General features: G+C 43.4%; 1 protein-coding gene across 1 annotated transcript in view; it reads left to right on the forward strand.

Annotated features, from left to right (window-relative positions):
• LAMP5 (lysosomal associated membrane protein family member 5) overlaps nucleotides 1-23,384 on the forward strand; it is a 242,396-nt gene that overhangs the window by 127,837 nt on the left and 91,175 nt on the right. The window contains exon 4 of the mRNA XM_069608300.1: nucleotides 17,641-17,746. Coding sequence (XP_069464401.1) covers nucleotides 17,641-17,746 — 106 coding nt within the window. The remainder of the gene's footprint in view (nucleotides 1-17,640; nucleotides 17,747-23,384) is intronic.

The raw sequence follows: 23,384 nt of genomic DNA on the forward strand, positions 1-23,384 counted from the left end.
GACCATTGGGCCAGCGTATTGTTCCTCTCACTGTTCTAGAGATATGCTCTGCTGTGAATGTCTGGAAGATAATACAATTCACAATAAACTGTGCAAGCTGTTCTAATCAATTTGGTAAAAACCTGCGATCGTGGCAGCAAGATTCTCTCTGGTTGTATGCACAGGATAGTGAAGCTGATCCAGCAAAACTCTCAATAATGCTAGAAGCATAACTGGCTTTCCAGTTCTATCTTGTCTCCATATAGCCTCTATGGGCGATAAAGAGCACCCTCTTCTTTTTCATAAATCCTGTTCTTCCTGTGGAGCTCGACCTTGCAGCTCAATTAACTGTACAATCGATAACATATTAAAGCCTTCTTTCATCAGCATCCAATGTTCTGACATTTGCTTAACACTTTCTACTTTAGAAATATTTGGAAAATATGCTGCTCTTTTCGCTTCTACATCTGCATCTTCGTAACTGCAAGAAATCATGTCTGCCTTCTAAGTATGGGCTGCACACTTCACCATAGCAATAGCCAATGGGAGCTTTAGTACCTTAACAAGCTTGTAGAATAGCAGCACAGGTTGCACTGATGTGCTGTCTGTGCGGAGGAAGCCCCTCCTTTTCCAGCATAACAACCCTGCGTGTACGGTTGACATGACATAGGCTGAGCCAGTGTACACTGTCACTTCCTCATCCTCATATCTCTGAAGTGCGGTGATAAGCGCCACTAATTCTGAAGCCTGTGCTGAACAGCGTGAAGGCAATCTTGCACTTGTCACTACTTCAAATTCACCATCCTTTTTTAACTTCACTATGGCTGATCCCATATGCCTTTCTTGTGTTGTTTGATCCATTTTTGAAGAACCATCAATGCATAGAATTTCCCACCCTACTAGAGCATTTTCTTTAACGTGAGGAATATCATCATAAAACTCAGAATACATTGGGCAGTCATGTCCATAGTCGTCCTTCTCTACTGGTTCTACTATGAATGTCGCTGGATTCACTACTCTACATCTAACAATTTTCACCCCTGGGTATAAAATGATCAACTCATAACCTGCAAAATTGCAAATAAGGAATGTCCCACGTACAATGTGGTTGAGCACCCCGTTGTACTACTTTCAGCTTTCTCAATTGCAAAAGCAGCAGCATCTAATGCCTGTTCACAAGGCTAGTGACAACTCACTACTGGATCCAGAATCCCACTATAGTAAGCCAATGGTTTATGTCCATGCACTAATGTTTTTTTCTGCATAAGGACTGTTGTCGTTAGCACTCTATTTGAATGTGAAAATAAATAAAACTCCTCTTTATAGTCTGGAATCCCTAACACAGGGGCTGTACAAATTGCCCTTTTTAATTCTTCAAATCTTTCTGTCATCTCATCTGTCCATACTATCTCATCTTTACCTGTCTGTACTTCTTTAAGTCCTTTCAAAAGTGGTCTGATATATGTATTGTAATCAAACACCCAGGCCCTACAATAATTACATAGATCTACAAATTGCTGCATTTCCCTCACTGTCTTAGGTTTTAGAGTTTTCATGATTGCCCCTGCTCTCTCCGGTGTCACTTTCCTCCCTTCTTGAGAGATTAGCTGTCCTAAGTACAGGACCTGTTCCTGAAAATATTGTAGTTTCTCTTTGTCCTATTTGTATCCTTTTCCTGCCAATACTGCCATTAACTGGACTGAGTCTTCTCTGCATTTTCCTTCTGTCTCACTATTTATTTATTTTTATTTTATTGTGCATTTGTAAGGTGCTTATACAACTAGTAAATTGTGTTTCAAAGTTCCCACAGGGCAACAGGGAGGAGACATGGGAATGAAGAACAATTACAACAATGAAAGATGTAGACTGTCATGGGTTCAGGCCTGGTTAACACATCCAAGTCACTTCCATTCTTAATTCATGGTGGTAGAGGGGGACGGCAGGCAGGAGCAATGTGGATGAAAGCCTGGCACGCCAGAAATAGCTTAACACCCATGTCACCCATAGGAATCCGTGCACCAATAGGATAAAATGAGACTTCCTGATTCCACCAACGTGGATCCTTTTGTGCCAGTTCAGAACTATGCTGCCCACTCTAGTGTCTGGGCGTGGCTGCCTATATAAGCCACGGCCAGAGAAGAAACCATGCTTCGTGTGCATTCTGTAAGCTTAGGGGCACACGCTTACCGGTTCCGAACTCCAGAGTCTTCAGCCAGCATTTTCACGATGCTTGTGACCCGGCAAGGCACTCCCCTGCTTTGCGAACTCCATGAGCCTGAAAGAAGATAGAAAGAAGAAGTTAGATTTGCTGCAGAAGCTCTGCTTATTTGCACTTAACTGTCCAGTGGCTGCCCGCAGAAAAAACAACTCTCGGAGGTTCCAGCTGATCTCGCTTTGATACACAGACCTTCGAGTCTCTCCCGCTCTGTCTTTTCTTCAGCCGCATACCGCCATTCGTTTCCACAGCAACTCCCGGAGACCTGCAGTAGGAGAAAACAGAGCAAATAGGTCATAACTTGAATCTGCATTGGTTGCTACAACTCCATAAAACTTTATATACTGTAACTGAACTATCCACACGCCCAAACCCACTGAGGCAACTGGGGAACTACAGTGATACCGCACTTACCTGTATTCGAACCCAGTGAGTCAACTGTGTTCGCCCGCCTTCCCTGCAGCTCAGAGGAAACAGTGGAGTAACTGGCTCCTGGGACACTTATCAGGAGAGCAACAGTACTTTTCCCAAATCAGCTGCATTCGGTCTACAGCAGCCATTTCGCCGCAACCCAACAGCAGTGCTCTACACCGCAGTGCAGCAGCGACAGCAAGCAAACCCTGCACCGAGAGAAGCTAGCAGCCATAGGGTTCTGGACCATAGCGCCCCTGCAGATACAGGATGGAGAGCCCACCATCCTGAATTTAAAGGTAGCCTTCCCATTACCCTGGGTGGAGTAGAGAATCAGGATTGGGACCGGCAGACTCCATCAATCCTGCAGAGACTCAGGTGAGCGTGACATAGACAGACCTACTAGACCTTGTGAGCATTCAGAACGTGCAAGTGCACAGAGAGAGAAGGGATGAGAGAGTGGGGGTGTGGTAAGTGCTAGGTGTATCATGAGGGAAGTGCTAGGGAGTGAGCAGCTGTAAATGCCTGGGTGGAGTGCTCAGCCGCAAACAAATAAGGAAGTGCAGGCCTATGGTCACAAAGGCCAGTGGGTGTCAAGGCAAAGTGCTGGTAAAGGTGGAGGCTGTAGACGATTGGGTATGGGAAGTCAGGACCCAGGAGAGGTAAGTGAGGGTGCTCAGGATGTCCTGGGTTTTTCAGTGAAGTGTGTGGCCAGTGCATTACAGAGGGCCTGGGAGGGAAGAGGTGAGGAGGAAACTGCGGAAGGGTTGGCTAGTTCACTGCAGATTTTAAAGAATTCAGCCATGTTGTTGGATGCCCTAGAGATGCAGGACTGAGTGTGGGCTGTTTTCTTGGTGCGGATGGAGAGTCTGTAATGTCTTTTGGAGCAGGCAGCAGGCCAGTTTGTCAGAGGGTGAGCCTGAGGTCTGCCACTTCCGTTCCGCAGCTTTGCACTTGTGGTTCAGGGCTGCCCGGTTGGAGTCATACCAGGTGTTAGGCTTAAAGGCATGTTTCAGGCAAATTCTCATGACTGGGGCAAGAATCTCAAGGGTATTGATAATGGCAAGATGGAGGATGCTAAGGACGGGTTCAGAGATAGAGTCTGTAGTGGGGAGAGAGGGGGGATGGGCTGGATGTGAAGGCAGCAACTGACACTCATTTCATCGGACAGATGTTTGTGAACGCGGTTGGCAGTGCTGGGGGGGGGCATGGTCAGAGGGCCAAGAGGGCCCAGGTGAGAGGAGAGGAGTAAATGGTCTGACCAGGAGTGTGGGGTGATCAGTGGGGAGGGGAGTGAAAGACTGGGGTGGATGAAGGCATAAAGAGTGTTGAGGAGTCAAGTTGGATGTTGAAATCGCCCATGAGAAGGAGTTTAGTGGTGGTAGTGAGGCGAGAGGAGGAAAAATCAGCCCATTCAGACACGAGCAAGGTGATAGAGCCAGGTGTTCTGTAGATGGTGGCGATGGTCAGTGAGGAGCTGCGAGAGATGACCAATTTGCAAACTAGGCTCTCGAAGGAAGAGTAAGGCTGGGTGGGTTTGAGGGAAGAAGGGACCTACTCAGGGAAGATAAGAGCAGCCCCACCACCTGCATGGTTAGGGCGAAACGTGGAGATGATCTTATAGCCATTAGGGAGAAGAGAGTCAAAAGCAGTGACTGAGCTTACTTTGAACCACATCTCAGTAAGAGCAAGGATATTGAGGTCAAGGTCTTCAAGAAAGAGGCAGATATTGTCAGAGTGTTTGATGGCAGAACGAGCATTAAGCATGGCTAGATGCAAGAGATCTCCACCTTTGAAGGTTTTCTGACGAGGGGTACAGGGGTGTGGTACACCAGTCGGAGGGGAGGACAGAGAGAGAAGAAGAAGGAGTAGCAGGAGTGGGGAGGAATTTAATGAGGGACGGCAGGGGCCGGTCAAAGAGTAGGAGGTTGGGTTGAGGACCCTGAACCAAGATAATGCCAGTGTGATAGACATTAATGATACACCGGAATGATGCGAAGAGAACTTCCCATTTAGTGCCACCATTAATGGGTGAGGATGTAAGAGGAGAGAGAGTAGAGATGAGATGAGGATTCAACAGATCTGGAGAGGAGACAGAGAAGTGGATATCAGTAAAGATCTGTCTGGAAGTTGCGCTGACATAGGTTTCTGCGATAGGTAGATCAGGGTTAGTGATCAGGATATCTTTTAAAAAAATGACTTCCAGACTTTGTGAGAGAGGGAGGATAGGTGATATTATAGCAGTTAGAAAAGATAAGGGAGATGATGAATGCCATATTGGTGGAGGAAGGAGAAAGGAGGAAGAAAGAGGAGGGGCTGCACAGCACAGTCCGAGCACAATCTCACTAGGCAACCTAGTAGCTGAGGGAAGCAAGAGGCAGATGCACTGGTATAGCAAAAAAATCACACAAAAGATATGTAGGGCACCTAAATTCAATTTTTGATGCAAGGCACTCTAAACACACAAAATGAAAATTGGCAGCACAGGTGAAGGGTGCATTTGAAGAAGCGTTTTGTCTAAGCAGGCATTCAGAGGCATGTGAGCCAAGGTGTTGATGACTCATGCTATGTGGGAGCAGGAGAGAGAAAGTTCATGAAGGAACACGACAAAAGTGTCAGAGATGTAAATGTTATAAAAATCACACACCAGGCTTTCAAATGTCAAAAGGACCGGTAGGAAAGAATGAGTGAGATTAAGTAAGGCAAGGAAGTTAAAGTGGTGTAGGCACACGTTGGTTCAACAGTTGTTAAGGGATTAGTGGAGAGGCAGTTCCAGCACTCAGTCATCACTCACTGGTATTTTACAGGGTGCATTCAGTTGCAGGAGCCCAAGTTTGTTTGGTGATGGCTGTCCATCTGGGGGCTGCGCCATGCTTTGTTGGGGGTTAAAAGGAGGAGGGGGCCCTCCACGTCTTCCTCGGCCTGGACAAGCCCAAACAGGGACCTTAGCAGGTGGGCCTTTGGAGGAGGGCTGGCTTACACCTGCCGGCTTACCTGATTGGGCCAAAAGATGCTGGTTGCTCCAAGTGTCGCACAGGTACACCAGTGTCTGTGATGTCGGCTGCAGCCATGATGGAAGGATGGGCAAATGATTCTCGAAACACAGAGCACAATAGAAAGTGAGCCCCCAGTCCACAGAGAGCAACAGATGAATGCTGCCAAGGAAATCGGGCAGTGTGAGGCAATTTAGGATTTAAGATTCTGAATAAGAGTAACAGGTGCGTTCGATGCACAGCTCCAACTGAGTGTGCTGTAATAAAAACACACAAAGCACATCAGGGCTTCACTCACATACCAGTGGTGGGAGACTCCTCAGGGTGTCATGGTGGTGGTCAGAGCGGTAAGTTTAGGTGGAGGAGCCTCACGGGTGAAATGGAGGCAGGGGAAGACCCAGAGTGGAGCCTTAGCTGGTGAGCCTTGGAAGGAGAGCCGGCTTTCACCTGCTGGACTGCCTGATTGGGCCAGAAGATGCTGGTTTGGCCCAATCAGAGCAGAGGTTCCAAGTGTTGGACTGGCACTCCAGTGTCTGTGATGTTGGCAGTGGCCATGATGGAAGGATGGGCAAGTTATTCTTGAAATACAGAGCACAATGGAAAGTGAGCCCCCAGTCCACACAGAGCAGCAGAGGAATACTGCAAACAAAATCGGGCAGATCGGGGCAATTTAGGATTCAAGCTTCTGAATAAAAGCAACAGGAGCAAACGATGCACCGCTCCAATTGAGGGTGCTGTAATAAAAAACACACAAAACCCATCGGGGCTTCACTCACATGCAGGTGGTGGGACACTCCTCATGGCCTTGTGGTAGTGGTCAGAGGGGTCAGTGTAGGTGGAGGAGCTTCATGGGTAAAATGGAGGCAGGGTAGGGCCCAGACAGGGGCCTTAGATGGTAGGCCTTGGGACGAGTGCCAGCTTTTGCCTGCCGGCTTGCCTGATTGGGCCAGGAGATGCTGGTTGGGCCCAATGCTGGTTGGGCCCAACTACACACTAATAGGTCATATACGTACTGAATTATCGTGCTCTCAAGTTGTATGTTCCCTAGGTCCCCTTGAAGGACCCTATTAAAGACTGATGAGGACTCACAGTACCCTTTTTTTGTACTCTTATATGTTTCCACTGCTGATTTCTATATGGAAAGGAAGTCAAATCTTGGGAATCCTCATGAAGGGGAATTGAAAAGAAAGCATTTTTAAAATCTACTACTGTAAAATATTTAGCTGTAGCTGGGAAGTTACATAACAAAGCAGCTGGGTTTGGAACTAAAGGAAACTCTGCTTCAGTAATATTGTTTAGGGGGCATAGATCCTGAATAAATCTTCACAACCCTCCTGTTGATTTCTTTACTGGGTACACAGCTGTGTTACATGTGGAGTCTGATGGTATCAATATTCCCTGCTCTTCTAAAGCGGAAATGGTCTCAAATATACCTTCATCTGCTTCACTGAACATTGGGTACTATCTGCTCATGGTAAAATTGCTCCCGGTTTAAGCTTAATTTTAACTGCTCCTGCTGCGCTCAATTGGCTATTAGTCCATAATATGCTTGCCACTTTTTCTAAATCTTCCTGGAAAAATGGTGGTTTCATTCTTACCAATGCAATTATTTGTGGTATTTACCTATTCTCAACTTTAATCCAATAATTGAGATTTATGAAAAATGCTAATAAATTGTCTGAATACTCATCTCTGAACAACTCCTCGTCTGTCAAGTCTGTGAGTCTATATACTTTGTCAAGAGCTATTACTGTTCTCCATGCTCTTCCTTCATCATCTGTCCCATGAACATCCACCCTTTCCTCTTTTACCACTGCTTCCTCTAGTTCTATGGCAATAACCTGTCCTTCCTCGTTACCCATAGGTATTTCTGGCCTAAGCAAAAAATGTTCAGGTATTCTCAGCAATTTACCTATCAATCCAGGAAGCCATGCCAACAAAATGTTTTCTCTGTACAAAAATACGTTTGACCCTAAAGGAGCTTCCCACAGTGCTTTTTGGCCTGTAGCTGCTACTATACATTCTCTTACATTCATGTAATGTATCCCTGGAGTATAACATATTAACACCTTATCAGTAAATGATATTGTCATGTTATGTTTTGTTATCAAGTCACATCCTAATATATTGACTGGTGTCTGTCGGGAATACAATAGTGGCATAGACACATCATGTTCTCCTATTGGAATTGGTAATTCATCAGTAAAAGGAACTAAACCCATAGCCCCAGAGAATCCCTGTGCATTCATGGCAATGCCAGACACTGGATACTTTCCCTCTCAAACACAGGAACGAGTTGCTCCTGTATCAACAAGAAATACAAATGTCTTGCCTCCTATTGTTTCCCTGACCCTCGGTTCCTATTGGGGGTCTGGTATCACTGATAGTACTGAACACATCAGGTCACACTGTGGGCTGTCCTATTGTGAATATAAATTCATCTCTGTACCCGTAAAAGCATTTCCTCCCACCACTGTCACACTCCCCATCCTGGGTGTAGGTGTTTTTGGGGCTCCTGTATTCGCATTCCATTGTGGTACTGTCATCTGTTGTGTTGAAGTGTACTGTTCAGTGTGTATTTGTGTTTGCAGAGGTGCCTGTTGTGGTTGCCCTTGTAGCAACAGGGATTGCCTGGGAACTTGCTGTGTTTGCTGTATTTGCGGCGCTTGTGTCTGATACTGCGTGTGATCTTGGGCATAATATTCCAGTGGTTCTGTACCATACTGTGGAAAATTGCCCCCCCCCTTCCTTGGAGCTTTCCAATTCTGCTGCCTGCCCCCTTTACTTCTGCACGTGCTGGCCATATGTCACATTTTCCAACAATTCCAGCACTGTTGTGGCTGTCGTCCATTAAATCCTCCTCGCACTTGAGGGTTTTGAAATCTGCCTCCTCGACCTCTAGGTCTATCCCCTCTACCAGGTGGCCGAAAATGGTACTCGTCCTGATCTACTTGGTAACCTATATTGATTGGCTGTGTAGGCTGTGGCTCTTGTGTAACCACTCCTTCACTGCTCGTCAGTGCTGCTCCTTCAAATTTCGACAATTTTTTATGAACTAACTTTGCTTCCTAAGCTTCCTATTCACAGCTTTTTTCTTAGTCTTCTCTTGTAAAAATCGACAATGATGTACGATAGTCATCTATATTTTTGGCTATGGCTTCGCTTCCATCCCTACCAGTTTTATCCCACAGTTCGTTTGTCTCAAGATGCCAATGTTCTTTGGATCTCATGAATATAAGCAACAAGATCTTTGTTCTCTCCCATTTTCCTTGTCATAATTGCGCACATGTCTGATGTATCAGGATACTGTACTCTATGTGCCCTCTATTCGTCTGCTCTACAATTATTAGATGGCGCTGCATTGTGTGTCATGTTTTCTGATGTCACACTCACATATCCTGCTTGTCTCCAAATGTCATCACCTGGCTCCCCTAGGATAGCTGCTAGTGGGCCTTTTACATCACCCACAGCTAACATCATTCCTGCTGTCATTCTTTCTAACTCATAAATCCACTTATCCACTACTGTGGTCAAACTGGGTAATTTGCATTTGAAATTATATTTATCCACCTATGACCACGGTATATATTATGGTCATCCTCTCCCTTTCTCTAATAATGGGAATTGTGTAAACCCTGTCCTACAATCGTATCCACCCACGCTTCTTGTCTTCCAGGTGGGGCAAGTTTCACCCGCTCGTCTTCACCCTGGCAATTACCTCAATATACTTACATAAGGCAGGGACATTTCCCCTACAGTATGCAATCGTCCTTGTGGTCATTCAGGATATGATATAGAGTCTGGCGTTTTTGCTTCTGGTTCTTCTAAATCTGACCACTTTTCCTATATCTGGATCTATCAAAGAACCACACGTGCCCTCTTTTTACGCTCTCTTGTTTTCAACCCTTTCTTCATCTGACATCATTATACCCCAAACGGTATGGCTGTTATCCCTTTCCCCATCATCCAGATCTCATCTGCTTAGCGACAGCGTTCTAAACTTGTCCATAATTATGAAATCTAATCTACCCATTGATACTCTCGATGGAGATTCTTCTGTACTTGCTCTGGTCTCATAGCCATCTTTTTTCCTCATCTATCTATACAATTCCCTGATTCTTTTCCATATGCCTTATGCCTCATGCTCATGTCTGTACTCTAGGTATCTCATGCAGCTGCCTGCGGGGCTGTTGTGACCTTCTCTCTTCTTCTCATTCTCGTTCGTCAACTGGTATTTCAAGTCTATTAACGTTATGATCCTTTGTCCCCTACGCCTTCTAATTTACTTCTCTTGCTCTTTCCGTCTTCTCATCTCCCTCTTCTCCCGCCTGTCTTCTCTGCAACCTTCTTTCTTTCAATCTCTGTGTTTCTATTTCCTCATGTTTCATCTTTAACTTCTTTTTCTTTCACCTGCTCTTCATAACTTCTTCATTCTTTCTTTTTTTATTTCCTCTCTTTTTCCTTCTCATCTTTGTATGCCATTTCTCTTTATTTTTCCTTTCTCTCTCTTCTCTTTTTTTAAGTTCATCAATACCCTTTCAGTCTAATTTAAGTAATATGTATCCTCCCGCTCATTCTGTACAATTGTCACTTCACTGGCTTTAGCTTTCTCTCCTTTTTGTATCTTGGTTTCTTCTACTATCTCTATCAATGTGTCCCTTCTCTCGTTACGCTCCTCACTTTTACTGTGTCTGAACATATATTCATTATCTTTAGTCTTATTTTCTTCTGCACTATCTTCACTACTATAATCGGGGGTGCATATATTGGATTAATATACCATGATGCTTAGAATTCCTGTTTGCCAGTGGCTGCACTATTGTCTTCAGAAGGAGAAAGAGGAGCCGTGGGTGCTTCACCCTCCCCTTCATGCCGATTAAGCATCCACTCTTTCTCAGGTGGGTTTTCTCTCTCGTTCTGATACATTTTCCAGAGCTCTAAAATAGATAACCTTTTTTGTAACGTCTTGCCTGTGTACACAGCATGCAAGTATGTTGTCATGTGTTGCAATACTGTTCTAGATAGAGAACCCTCTTGAGGCCAATGCATGAACATTTTGTCCGCCGTGCCTCTTACCCATTCAGCATGATATTTCCTAATCTTAGGTGTGTACCTCGGTAATGTTTTGCACAAGTGTAGAAGAGGATTGTCCTCCATGATGACAAATCATTTTTAACTGTCAATACTTACCAGACCTTTTATTCTGTTATTACTTTAATTAATCATATCACAACAATCATTTCAGGCAAGCACCATCAATCGCCACCCATTTCCCAAAAACAATTCTTCAATCAATTATCAAGCCTATGCAACAATATTCGTTTTGCTTCTTCGTTATAGTTTTATGAATCTTCAATGTCCTGCTGTTTTATTATTGGCAATTTAAGAATCTTATTTTCCTCTATTTTTTCTCAACTTTCACCCTCCTATGATTGGCACCAATCACTTGTTTTTAGGGTCTGATAAGCAGTCAAATTATTACTCTTGTTCTATATTTTCAGTTTACAACCTATTTTATTGCAATTACACTAACATATTCGTAACCCCAACCAAATGGGTGCATCAGATTCTTCGATCCTCTTTCTGTACTCTCTCTAGTAAACGTATCTCATCTCCATTTCACCCCATTTTGGAGTGTAAAACGCATCCGTCATATCGGCATTGTCTCAGGAATCCCTTAAAATCACCCCATTTAGAGTGTGATGTGTTCCCTTAAGTAGCGAGGCAATCTCTTCTTTCATCAATCCCGTTACCATTTCCCCCTTTTATATATATTTACACATGCAATACAATCTCTCCCTTTTTGTTTGCCACTTTTGATGTTCTACTTACATCCATTGCTCAGTTTGAGCCCTTCAGTATTGACTCTTCCCCAATCGACCAGTTTACCTTCAGTCCGCGGGGCGCCCATGGAGACCTGACTGGAATTTCTTCAAAGAGGCACCTGCCGACCATCTTGTTTCATACGTGTGTTTTCTACGCTCTCCACAGGAAACTCCCTGATCTTCTGGCTAATGATGGAAGATGTCAAAAATCCAAGAGTCTGGATCAGAAACATCCTCTGCTACCAAAATGTACAGGAGAGATAGAGGTAGAGAGAAACAAGATGGTGGAACCTTCCTCCAGTTGTCAAGAGCTCCCTCTGCCTACACTAGCCCCACCCTTCTCAATAGAATCAAAGGCCTTTGCTTATGCAGCACGCTGGTGTGAGACTACTTCTATGTGAATGGGTGTACTGCTTTGATTAGTGTTGCCAGGTCAGCTCCCTATGGAGTGGATGTCTCTCTGGGGAGGGGTTACCAGCCCTCACAAGGAAATTAAAGAGAGGTACTGCCCAAGGCTATAGCATTGCTACTGGTGTAGAGGCAGCCTTGTCTGTGAAGAATACACATAGTCCCTTCACACCTTAGTTGGGTTCACAGGGTTGACACATGTGTGATATAAAACTGCTGTGGCTGTAAAACTGTGAGAATACCACCCACCATATCCTAACTCAGAAATTGCTTATATTTAGAGATTACCCTGCACCAGGGCAGGAGATTCATAATTATGGATTTTGGTACAGGGGTGCATGTCTTAAATGCAGCCTCTGCACTGCAGAGACTCACCCGTCACTGCATCTGTCAAATGGGCACTTGTGTCCTCTGGACTTGCTCGGTGCCACTGACAGAGCAGGTGCTGGTAGTCCTGCAGATGAGGGTATTGATGCAGGAGGACACACTTGTACACTATGCTTTTGGGCAATAGCCTTTGAGAGGGGAATCTGATCAGCAGAATGCCCTTTCAGAAATAAAATGACCTGCATTATTTTATTAATGAATAGAATCAATAAAGCCAGGGCTCGTTCACCCTTGCCAGATGGGAATTCCTCACAAGCACTGCCCAAACCTTACAGTAGACCACTACCAAATGGCACATTCTGTCTTCAATTCCTTCAGACAAAAGTGTCAGGAAGGAGCAGTACTTGTTTAATTAAAAAACAAATAATTGGGCTTGGTGGGTTTCTACAACATCATTAGTAGCCTAACGAGTGTGCAACAGCACCTGGAGCATTCCAAGTGCTGAATGAGATTACCAAATAAATGATTTCAGGCCCATATAACCAGACAGACTCAAAGAATATGGCAAAATACAACTTTATTATCAGTTCAATAAAGTAGGGACAGCTGGCGAACAAACAAATTGTAGCTCACAAACTCCTAGAGCATTTCCATTACACAAAAGGCTTTATACTTTGATGTACGTCAGCTATGATGTCATCCTACGTGCAAACAGTGAATATCTATCGGTGGAGGGATTGGTTAAGGGAACATATATACCTATAGTTCATATAAGTGTTAGTATCATCATTGGCCGCGCCTTATCTGGTAGGCATTCCTTGAACAACCTCTAACTATGTAAAATACTGATAATAGCATAACAACAGCAGCGGATAGGCTTCTGCAACAATGTATGGTCCACCATTACATAGGCCCGCATGACTGGTTGGCACTCTCTTCCAACCTTGGACATTCAGCCTGTTAGCAGCACATAATCAATGAAACCCAGGTGCGAGGGAATAACATCAGACAACTGCCCTCCTTAGCTAATTAGCCTACCATCTCTCATCAGTTAGACCCTAAGCCAAGGCTTCTTCTCTGTAGTTGACCTTGCTGACTGCTCTCTTTCTCATAACTTTAAAGGGAGTGGAGGCACATTGCTATCTTCATCTAGAGCTTTATCAATAGGCCCTGTCTTCTGGTCTTGTACCAGGTGTGAGGAGACCATGATTTTGTCCATGCTGTCCTTTTATTTGGTGCTATTTGATTCAATTATATTGGGTGCTATTACTCTCCCTTGCTTCTGGAGACTTGGTTGTTCCTCTTGCATGTGCTTTCTGCATCTTTGATTGTTCAAAATGGCGCTCATAAATGTTCACTCCTTTACTTAATCTAAGAGAAATATGTTGTGCGTATGTAGCTTATACTGTTTGAATCCTTTTGTGCCTTGCAGTTGCTTCTTGCTGCGGGATCCTTGATCCTAAGCCAAATATCCTTTGTTCTTGCACATATCTGTATTCTAGTGCCTGTCAGCTCTGCAGCGTTGGTCTTTCTCCTCGAGGCGTCTCACTATTTTACGATGCCAGCATCCATCATCTCAACATGGCTGCTTTACTTGCGTTATATTTCCTACTTTAGCAAGCTTCTACATGGGATTGAATACCTTGCATTTCAGTGTATATACATCTACTGTACCTCTTGTTACTTCTATGTGTATATGGTTTTCTTCATCTTCGCATGTATGTTTACTTCATCACTTTAGTTACATCTTCATTCTCTAGATATCCATACATCAGATTTAATGCATCCACATGTCTTCTCTTCATGACATCATTTTGCACCTGTCAAACTTTACTTATAGTTCTTCCATATCCACTGGTGTCTGCAGACTTCCTTCTACCATGTCAGTTCAGGGATACATTCGATACTGTTGTCTCAGTGCATAACGTCTCTCATACCTTCGATGCGGTATTGGGATAATACCAGCTGTCATGCATAGTGCTTTCTTGCTGTTCTTCCAATATGCCAGAGGTGAGGGGGTGGGCTCCATAAGTGATGTGTACATCTGCTTCTCTACACAACCATGTGCAAAGGCCCTAAACAAATGTCAGCAGTGCAGGTGCACCAGAATCTCGACCGAGGCGAGCTTCGATCAGGCCCGTGCACTGATTCAAACATTTGTGGGAAGCAAAGAGATCCTACATTTTGCGCGTGGATGAGGGTCCCTTGCTCATTCTGATGTGTCTCAATTGTTAGAAGGCCGTAAAATATTTTGCACTATTTGATCCTGCCAAACTGCAGGAATATGGTAACTCAAAACATTATTTTAGGTCAGGTACAACGCATGTTTGCTTCAGATTTGCTGCTGCCTTAGTTGGAAAACATGGTTTGATGTAATATTTAGAGAAAATAATTTGACGCTTCTGCTTGAAAAACACCTTCAGTCTATTTTCAATGGGCATCTGAAATGGTGCATCTAAGATGCACACTGAGATCGGAGATGCACACACTCACATTCTCCGTGTGTGCAAATGCTCAACATATATGTGCCCATTCAGAACCCCAACCATACAATGTGCACAATTGCACACTTGCACACGCCAACAAGGACAAGGTGGTATTTTCACACATTTCATCAGCGCATCCTGATTCATAAGCGGATGTACTTTGAAATGTGAGAAAATGCTGAGCATTTACCCATGCCTGTTAGGAACAAGCTCAGAATGAAGTGCAATGCCTAGATGGGACACTTCAGGGCCATTGTTGCATTTTTCACAACCTTTCTTTTATACTTTTTCGTCAAAACATCCTGTAGCCAAATCAAATGGCATCTAGACGTGTGCACAATTAGCTACGCTTCACCCTCCTCAGTTGCTCAAGCTAGAATGTGAAATGAAGCATTTTCACTTATTACAAAACTGCATTCTGATTTACCTGCACTTTGAAATGTGAGAAAATGGTAAACATCTCCCTGCTCCTCTTTGTAAAAGGTGCTGCAGACGCGTACTGCACAGATAGGTCATCTCTGGCTCACTTGTGCATTTTGTCTTTAAATGCTCCATCATGGTGAAATGCACTACCAGCAACCACATTGGTGGTGGGAGCCTCTGATACACTAGGGTCGGGTGCGTGTATTCAGGTGGGCCCCTCACACATAATTTGCCCAGGGCCAATTCTAGAGTCCACAGTGCCTGCAGCAGCAAAACAAAAATGTGGCGCTCCTTTCTCTTGCCCCGCGCTCCGCATGTCATGCAGGGGGGGCTCCACATTTTTCAATAGGCGCTGCAACGCCCTGTTGTTATTAAATGCGCTCTGATCCCGAGAGCAGGTGAATTTAATTTCAATAGAGTGCATGCCGCGAATTCTTACCACCACGCCAGCTCAGCTGAGACCTTGAAAGTCTCCACTGAGATGGCGTGCGGGGGGGCTACTGGCCCCCGGGTGGCCCTGCCTTAAGGTCGGCCCTGGCTCTAGTAGATGCCTCCAGAGAAACAAGCAAGTTGACCTTGTACATAAAGGGACCTGCAGCTTCTCGCAATCATGGAAATAAAAACAGTCAATCATCTGGACTTTTTTCGCAAGTATGATTCTTTGGGCATCGACTGCATAGATTGTTGCACTACTGGAAAAAAAATAAACAAATTGGTTACGTATTATATAGTTGCTACATAATCTGATCAGTATACGTACGTTCAGTTCCAAAAATCTGCTAATGGAAATTATTTTAGCCTAACTAATGAAATAAATTCAGTTAGTGTTTATGTTTAGTATCATTAATATCTATTATTCTTTAGCCCTCTGTAGTTAAAGTTCACAGTCAGCAGATAGAAAGTAAAGGGAGGGAAATTGAAACTTGTTTGATTTTATTAATTTATTCTATTTGTCAAACCAGTGCAACTAATTTAGAAAAACAATAATGATAAGGGCCTGAAAGATTCAAAACAATATGCTAAATAGACTCAAAGTAAAAACACTCTTCAAGTGCAAACAGTAAAAAATTTAAAAGGTTTTTGTGCACGTAAACAAGGAGATACATTTATGAAATAAGGACTTTTTAAGAACAGTTTTGTGAAAATAACCTATGTAGAAGAAAACATCACAGGTTTTGGCAACAAAGAAACGCAATATAAAAAAAACTGTTTATAATATTGTTTATGTTAAATAGATAATTTTTTTTCATTTTTGCAATTGATTTTAAAGAAATTATTAAACAAATTTGTCATAAATTATTAACCAGGTTTGGCATCACCAGGGGAAAACCCCTCTTTGTTATCACATAATCTGATAAGACCTTGAGCAAAAAGATTTTGACGCTCAAACAGTTTTACCGTTCATATTTCAAAAGTTTAACAATCTTTATTTTTTTTGGTCCTTGTCACATAAACAGAAAAAACATGTCAACATTCCTTTCTTTGATCATTTTACATGTGTAGTTGAACACGTTTTGAAATATGGTGCAAGTTAAAGCGGTAGGAATGTTTATTTGCTCTGTTCCATAACATATCAGAAACAATTGCCACATGCTGTTTGTTCTGTGTGTGTCCTGGTGCCACACTCTTCATGCAATATGGTTTGCACAAAACATGCTTTCTCCAGTAACACCGAAAACCGTGCTCGTCGTGTTTGCTCCATTCTATGTACATGGTCAAAAATGTATGTAACCTAGATCCAAGAAAAGCAGGTAATTATATTTACAAAAGAACAGTGTACCCCTAGGAACCCTGTCAACACAGGCACATGATCCCTAGGGGCCCCTCGGTTGTTTAAATGCAAATCGTCTTTGTTGGCATGGTTATTTATGAAACAGGTTTTGTTAGCGCTGATCTTATTGCCCTTCCTGCCTGTCCTCCTTAGTTATATGTCCTGATTTCTATGACAATCGAACAAAAACTCAAGTGGAAACCACCTGAATGTAGCTGGTGCTCACAAATTGCTCCTGTTGAGCTCAATTCATTCCTGAAATACTTTTTTCATTCTTTAGAAAAGTGTCGATAATAATCTTGTTTTGGATCTCATGTCCTGTTGACCAAAGGAACCAGTATCTTTCATTCATCCAAAAATGTTTAAATTAATGTCCACTTTTTTTCATGTGTAGAATTTTCTCAAAAAACGTGTTTATTCACAAAAAAAGACCACGTGGTCAATATAAGCCAATGCATTTCGGTGCTATGCACCATCGTCAGGGCTTTCTGTCTGTGTCCGTTTGGATTTTTGTTGGATTGTCTATTTTTGGACTCTTGTGTCATGGGGTTCCTTAACTTACACAGAAAATAAATGTATATGAACGCTGGAAAGCAAGCAAAATTCAGATAGTTGTGCCCACCTCTACACTTTCAGATCTGATTTCTATGACACATACTTTTTATTGATAACAAAAGCCTATGCAGGCTCCCACCTACTGCTGTGCATAAGGGGAGACGGGCAGACGGGCAGGATTCTAAAGTGACAAGGCGGAGCATCTTCCCTTCCACCCTGTACACCATGTCGGTATTTGTATCAACAGGAAGGCCACAATGCAAGCAAGGGCCGCGAAGCGTTCTGGAAAATGAATAAAGTGCAACTGATGTATGACTCCGCAGAGCCGTCTCACTTCAAAGATGCCATAAACGGTGAGTCATTTTCTCTCAAATAATGTCGTCAATATCAACCTGCTCCTGGCCAGTGCAACATTTCCTCCTCTAGCATAATAAAACGCGCTAAGAAAAATAAACATCAAGGGGGTCATTTTACATGGGTCGCAGCGGGAAATGGAGGCGTCAACGCAAGGTGAATAGCGTTTACACGTCCAGTTCTCGCCCTGCCCCACTTTCGTGCCTTTGACAAGGAGGAGGACGGAGAGAGAGGAGTTAAGATCTCCTCTGCGTGCTCCTCCTCCGTCTTCTGAGTGCACTTAATTTTACACCTGCATGACGTTTACATGTCGTAATAAAACAAATGAATTCTTATGGCATCCGCTTCGATATCAGGTAATAATGTCCCCATCCATAATGTCGCTGGGAAAAGCCATTGGTGACATTATATATGGTGACATTATATATGGTGACATTATGTATGGGGATGGGTTGTGGGGATGTCTGCTGCTTCACTTGTAAAAAATGTTTTAAAAAACTCAGGGGTTACAGGGATGTTCCCCGCGTGTACAATGTAAATATGTCTCTGTAAAAAACGGCGACTTTTTTGTCAGGAGATATTTTTGCGAGGACATTATTACATGGAACCCTAAAAAGCAGGGGTATTCCATAGGAATCCATTCATAAATGCTGCACTGCGTAATTTGCAAGCAGATTTTTTTTTAAATAAGACGCTGAGTAAAAAGAAAGATTAAAAACGAGTTTGAGTTGCTTTACACTTTCCCTTTAACCAACACCTTGCAAATGTACACGTTGGTGGGCCTGTGCATGCAATTAGCATTTGGCACAAATTAACCCGCTAACAATGATCATGGCACATTTTTGGAATGAAATAAAATGAGAAGTTAACTTGGTGAAGGATACGGCAGAAATGGTATTATTCAATCCAACCTTCCGCTAGCCCAACAAAGAATGGAGTATGAACTTCCACCAATTGGCGACTACTGTATTTGTACATTCCGCAGACACGGAAGGAAGGCCCTTTAATTAGATTTTCTCTTAGAGTGGAAATCACCTAATTAGAAAAGCAGCATCAGAAGAGAACAGGGCATCGAAAATGGTCACATTCCAGCCGCAATTGCAAAGTCATTTCCTTCGGTTCACTGATGGCATGCAATTACCAGATGTTCATACAGCGCTGAATAGAAAACAACTCTCCCCATCTGCTGAGAAGCTCTTTTTCCCTCTCAGAGCGTGTGTGAGAGCGCATATGTGTGTGTGCGTGTGTACGCGCGCGCGTGCGCGTGGCTGTGTGGCCGCAGAGGCAGGGAGATGGTAAAAACGTGTCTCTCACTTCCTTGATATGGCGGGGCTCTTGGTATCCACCCAAAATGGAGCGAGCAGGGCTCCAGATAACAAGGTCAGAGGGGCCAACTCCCTAATTTGGCAAAATGTGTGGAAAAGGATTTTTTAAAGACTATCTTTATTTATTTTACTTTTCACCAGACAACCCACGTCAGCATATTTGCAGGCAAAATAAAATATTACTATAATTTATAATGGTATAAAAAAAGGTTAGTTGTTCTTGCCCTTAGGACCAGATTATTGATGCATATGTTGGAGTTGTTAAAGAGACAACCAGCATTTGCAATTTACAATTGGAAATGTATTTGAACAACACATAAATATACTACACTAATAAAGGCACATCACATAATCCCGCCTATACATATTCAGCTCTCCACCCTAAAAAGCAGTGTTTTCATACTCCAGGCTCAAGTTGAGTTGTTTTTCTTATGTGACCAACATGGCTACCAGTCCCTCTTTACTTGTTTCATCTCCCTGGATCTTGACCCTCAACAGCTATGAAGAAAGCTTAGCACGCAAGGGCAATCTACAATGCCTGATGACCTTTTAAACTCAGATGAGCACATTTGTAAAATGAGCATATTACAGATTGGTCAAATTGAGGATGCGTTATCCATCTGCACCCACAAACACAAACTCGTCTAGTCTAATCTCTCATCCTGTGCAAATTGAACTACTGTAAGGACCCCCATAGAATTGTCTGCTGTTCCTCAGGAGTTTTGGAGCTCTAATAACCACAATTTTGAGTCCAGCTAGCGTCTTGTAAAATGGCAGTCAGCAATGTAGGTCCCCTGTTGCCATCAACAGCATTTTCTTGGCAGAGTGGTGAAAGATGACATCTCTGCATTTTAGGCTTGAATGCTGTATGGATAAGTGCATATTGTAGGCCTACTGCCACCATCTCATAACAGAGAAGAAATCATCCCTGTAACCGGGGGCTCACAGGTAGGTGAATACCAGTATGTTTAGGCAGGAAGTATGCTAATGGAGGCACAACATATGTTGCACACTTCCCAATTGGCCAGAAGGCAAGAAAGGTGATGGACACTTCCTTCCTCCCTACCGCTCCCTTGTTCTGTGCGTATATGCTAGTCTGCTCTTTTGTATGCATATCCATGCGCCTTCTTATTGAACTTCTTTTGTAATTGTAGGGTACTCCACAAAAACCAGACATAGAAAAAACAACCTGCTAGGGAAAGAGGCTAGGTGCACCCTTTTTCGAGAAGAAAAAGAGCTTTATATTGTCTCCGGAGGATAGCTCAGGGGCAACGTGCTCGCCTTGTAAGCAAGACGACATGAAGCAACACTTGTTCGATCCACGGGTCCGTGCATAGAAACCTCTGGGTATTAAGCCTGATATAAATAACCTATCATATCGCATCATATTGTATAAAAACAGAACATGGTGACAGGATATTATAAGTCCACTGCTGCAGATCTCTCTGTCTTCATCAAAGTGAACATCAAATTACAAGCATGAAAATCGTCATGTATGACGCATTCAATATACAGTGGTCATCCGCCAAACTCATTGGCTACTGCCCATTTACATGCTAATATTCACATATAGTACACTCTCTGATTGGTTGTTTCATGTTCTCCTCCGTCTTCTTAACAGGTGGGTAACAGTCTCTTCCCCTTGAGGTACTGTAAAGTGATTGGTTGGACTTTAAAAAGCACCACCCTGTCTTCATTCCTAACCACGTGATGTGCACATGGTCTTCAACATGAACTCAACAGATAACTTCGAGATCAGCCTGGTACTTGCAAACAAAGCAACTCTTTTCTCATCACAGACACCCAGGCTCCCCCCTCATGTCTCCGCGCTGCAATCTTATAAGCATTGTCATCACCCTTTGCTTTCCCTGGTACAAATCACTGACCTTATTTTTCTCTGCTCCACCCTGTATCAGCTACCCCTCACAAGAAGTAGGCCTGGTGTCCCAATAATCCATGCAATTCAAGAAGGATCATTTACGTGTCTTATTCCTAAGCATCTGGTAGTTAAAATAGAAGGACCATTATTCTGGTCCTTGTCTGCACATGCCACATCATACTACGAAGTGCAATAAACTTCCTTTTGTTCTTATAGTCCCCCCAAATAAAAAGAACATTTGCCAACTTCTTCAATTAATTATCTCCAGCACATACTGGAAAAGAGAAAGAAGGGAGTAAGGGAATTGTTTGAAAGATGCAGAAAAGAGAGCAATTTAAATGAAGGCCAATTTGAATAAAGGCCCTTATTAGGCACTCAGGTGGGCATAAATTGCTGCCAGCAGTTGGTAGAGGCCTAAAGAAACCCCTGGTGAGAACATATGTGAACAAGGAGCATCTGCAAAGAAGAACACGTCCAAGGGAAATGTGAAGAGGCAGTGACAACCAAGAACAATAATGACCCAAAAGAATGGGGGTCATTCTTGGTCACCCAGCTAGCTGATAACCGACAACCACATGCAGCATCTTAAGCTAAAAATCAGGATACCTTGTGTAGTGTCATTGGGTTCCAGTGTAAGTCCTTCAGAGCTCTAAGCAAGGCGTCTTGGAACTGGGAATCCAACCACAGCACACTCATCATTGCTCCATGGTGTCCAGTACCTTGAGAGGGAGAACGAGTGAAGTCAGAGAAAATGCAGGAACCAGGGAGAATCATCCCATCTTATCTAGTGCCCACTACCCTTGCCCGGGCTGCCCCATAAGAGAGAAGAAAACCAGGTAATGGCCACCAGAGTGACCAATAGTACAATGCCATGCAGCAGAGTTGAGATCATTTCCACCAGCATGTCCAATCCTGCCACCTCGTGCACCAATGGACACTAATAATTGTGCAGCCATGGAAGCAAATAAGAAGGAACAAACAAGGTATTTGGAGTCAGGATAGCAAGTAGGTGATGATACTGAGATGCTGGCCCAGGCAACTATTGAGCAGGCCTATTATATGCTGTTAAAGATCTGGGGTGAAACAGGGTTCGCTATACTCGATTCAGGTAGGTGACATTCCACAATCAGGGTCGGCATTCTGTTCCCTAAATAGATCAATGATAGCAAGGTCATGCACATTTTCTGCCTCCACAGTTACCGGACATTTACCCAAAGGCATGGGTTTGCTTTCATGCTCAAGACAGAGAACACACAGCAGAATTGGCAGTTTTATCTGGCCTACCAGAACAAGTCGTCCTTGAGGCAAACATTACCAACTTTGAGAAGTGGTTCCAAAAGGCCTAGAACCAGGTATTCCTGTGGAAGTACATATGTATGGCTGGTTGGTTGGGAGATTGACCTGTAGTGCCCAATAGTCTTTGTGAAAAGAGAGACAAATCACCCTTCTCTATAGAGATCCAGAACCAGGAGAGACTAACCCAGCCACACCCAGTTATAGGGTCAACACCAAAGACATAGTTGATGATAGATCTGTATGGTTTGTGATAGACCCTCTTTGAAGTATTTCTCATCATAATATGGTCATCCACCCGACCCCAGAATCGCCCAAAATGTCTCCAGTTTCCTGCACAACCCTGGACCAGAGTATGTCTTACAAGGAAGAGGGGAGTATGATGAAATATTTTGCTCTGCAGGGGTAAAAGGGTGAGTAGGATTAAAACTACCTAATTAGCCCTCACAGTTCAACAAACCAACAGCGATCCCAATCATAAGGTAAAACAGGCACAGTTAAGAGATATACCTCCTTTGCATTTTGTGGTAACATGGCTGAGGTAAGGCTATGCTCTTAAGAGGGGTGTGAATGTGATTCATTAGTTACCCAAACAGAAATGCATAACAGTCAAAAATAAAGGGTATGTCCAATCAAGATTCTATAAAAACAGATATCTAAACTAACAATATAAAAAAAGGCCAGATGTACGTGTGTCCTGTGTGTTTGTCCGATGCAGTAGCTTCACCTGTTGTCACCGCTAGAGGGAGCTGTTACCTTAGGATATATAGAAACAATCCCAATTATCATAGCTTCACCTGTTCTCACCCCCAGGGGGAGCTGTTGCCTTAGGATGTATAGTGGTCCTAGTGGGTTAATGTAAACCTGCACTTTAGCCTGTGTACACAGCTGTTCAACTAGTTGTTTAATAAAACACACCATCTGCAAAAATACCCAAAATAGAAAAATACTTCACAAAACCCACCCCAGAGGAAACAGAGAATAAGCAAAGATAGCACAACTCAGCACTCTGAGTGATGAATCAGGGGTGTTAAGGCAAGTTATAAGCACACTTTTCTTTGGAAGGATATGTTTTCTGAATAAAAAAGGAAAATAATGACCTAACCTGTCTCTAGGGCCCAGACCTAGACCAAGGGGGAT

This window comes from Ambystoma mexicanum, chromosome 4q (assembly GCF_040938575.1).
Source record: "Ambystoma mexicanum isolate Mex_15411 chromosome 4q, UKY_AmexF1_1, whole genome shotgun sequence".
In the NCBI taxonomy this organism is placed as follows: domain Eukaryota; kingdom Metazoa; phylum Chordata; class Amphibia; order Caudata; family Ambystomatidae; genus Ambystoma; species Ambystoma mexicanum.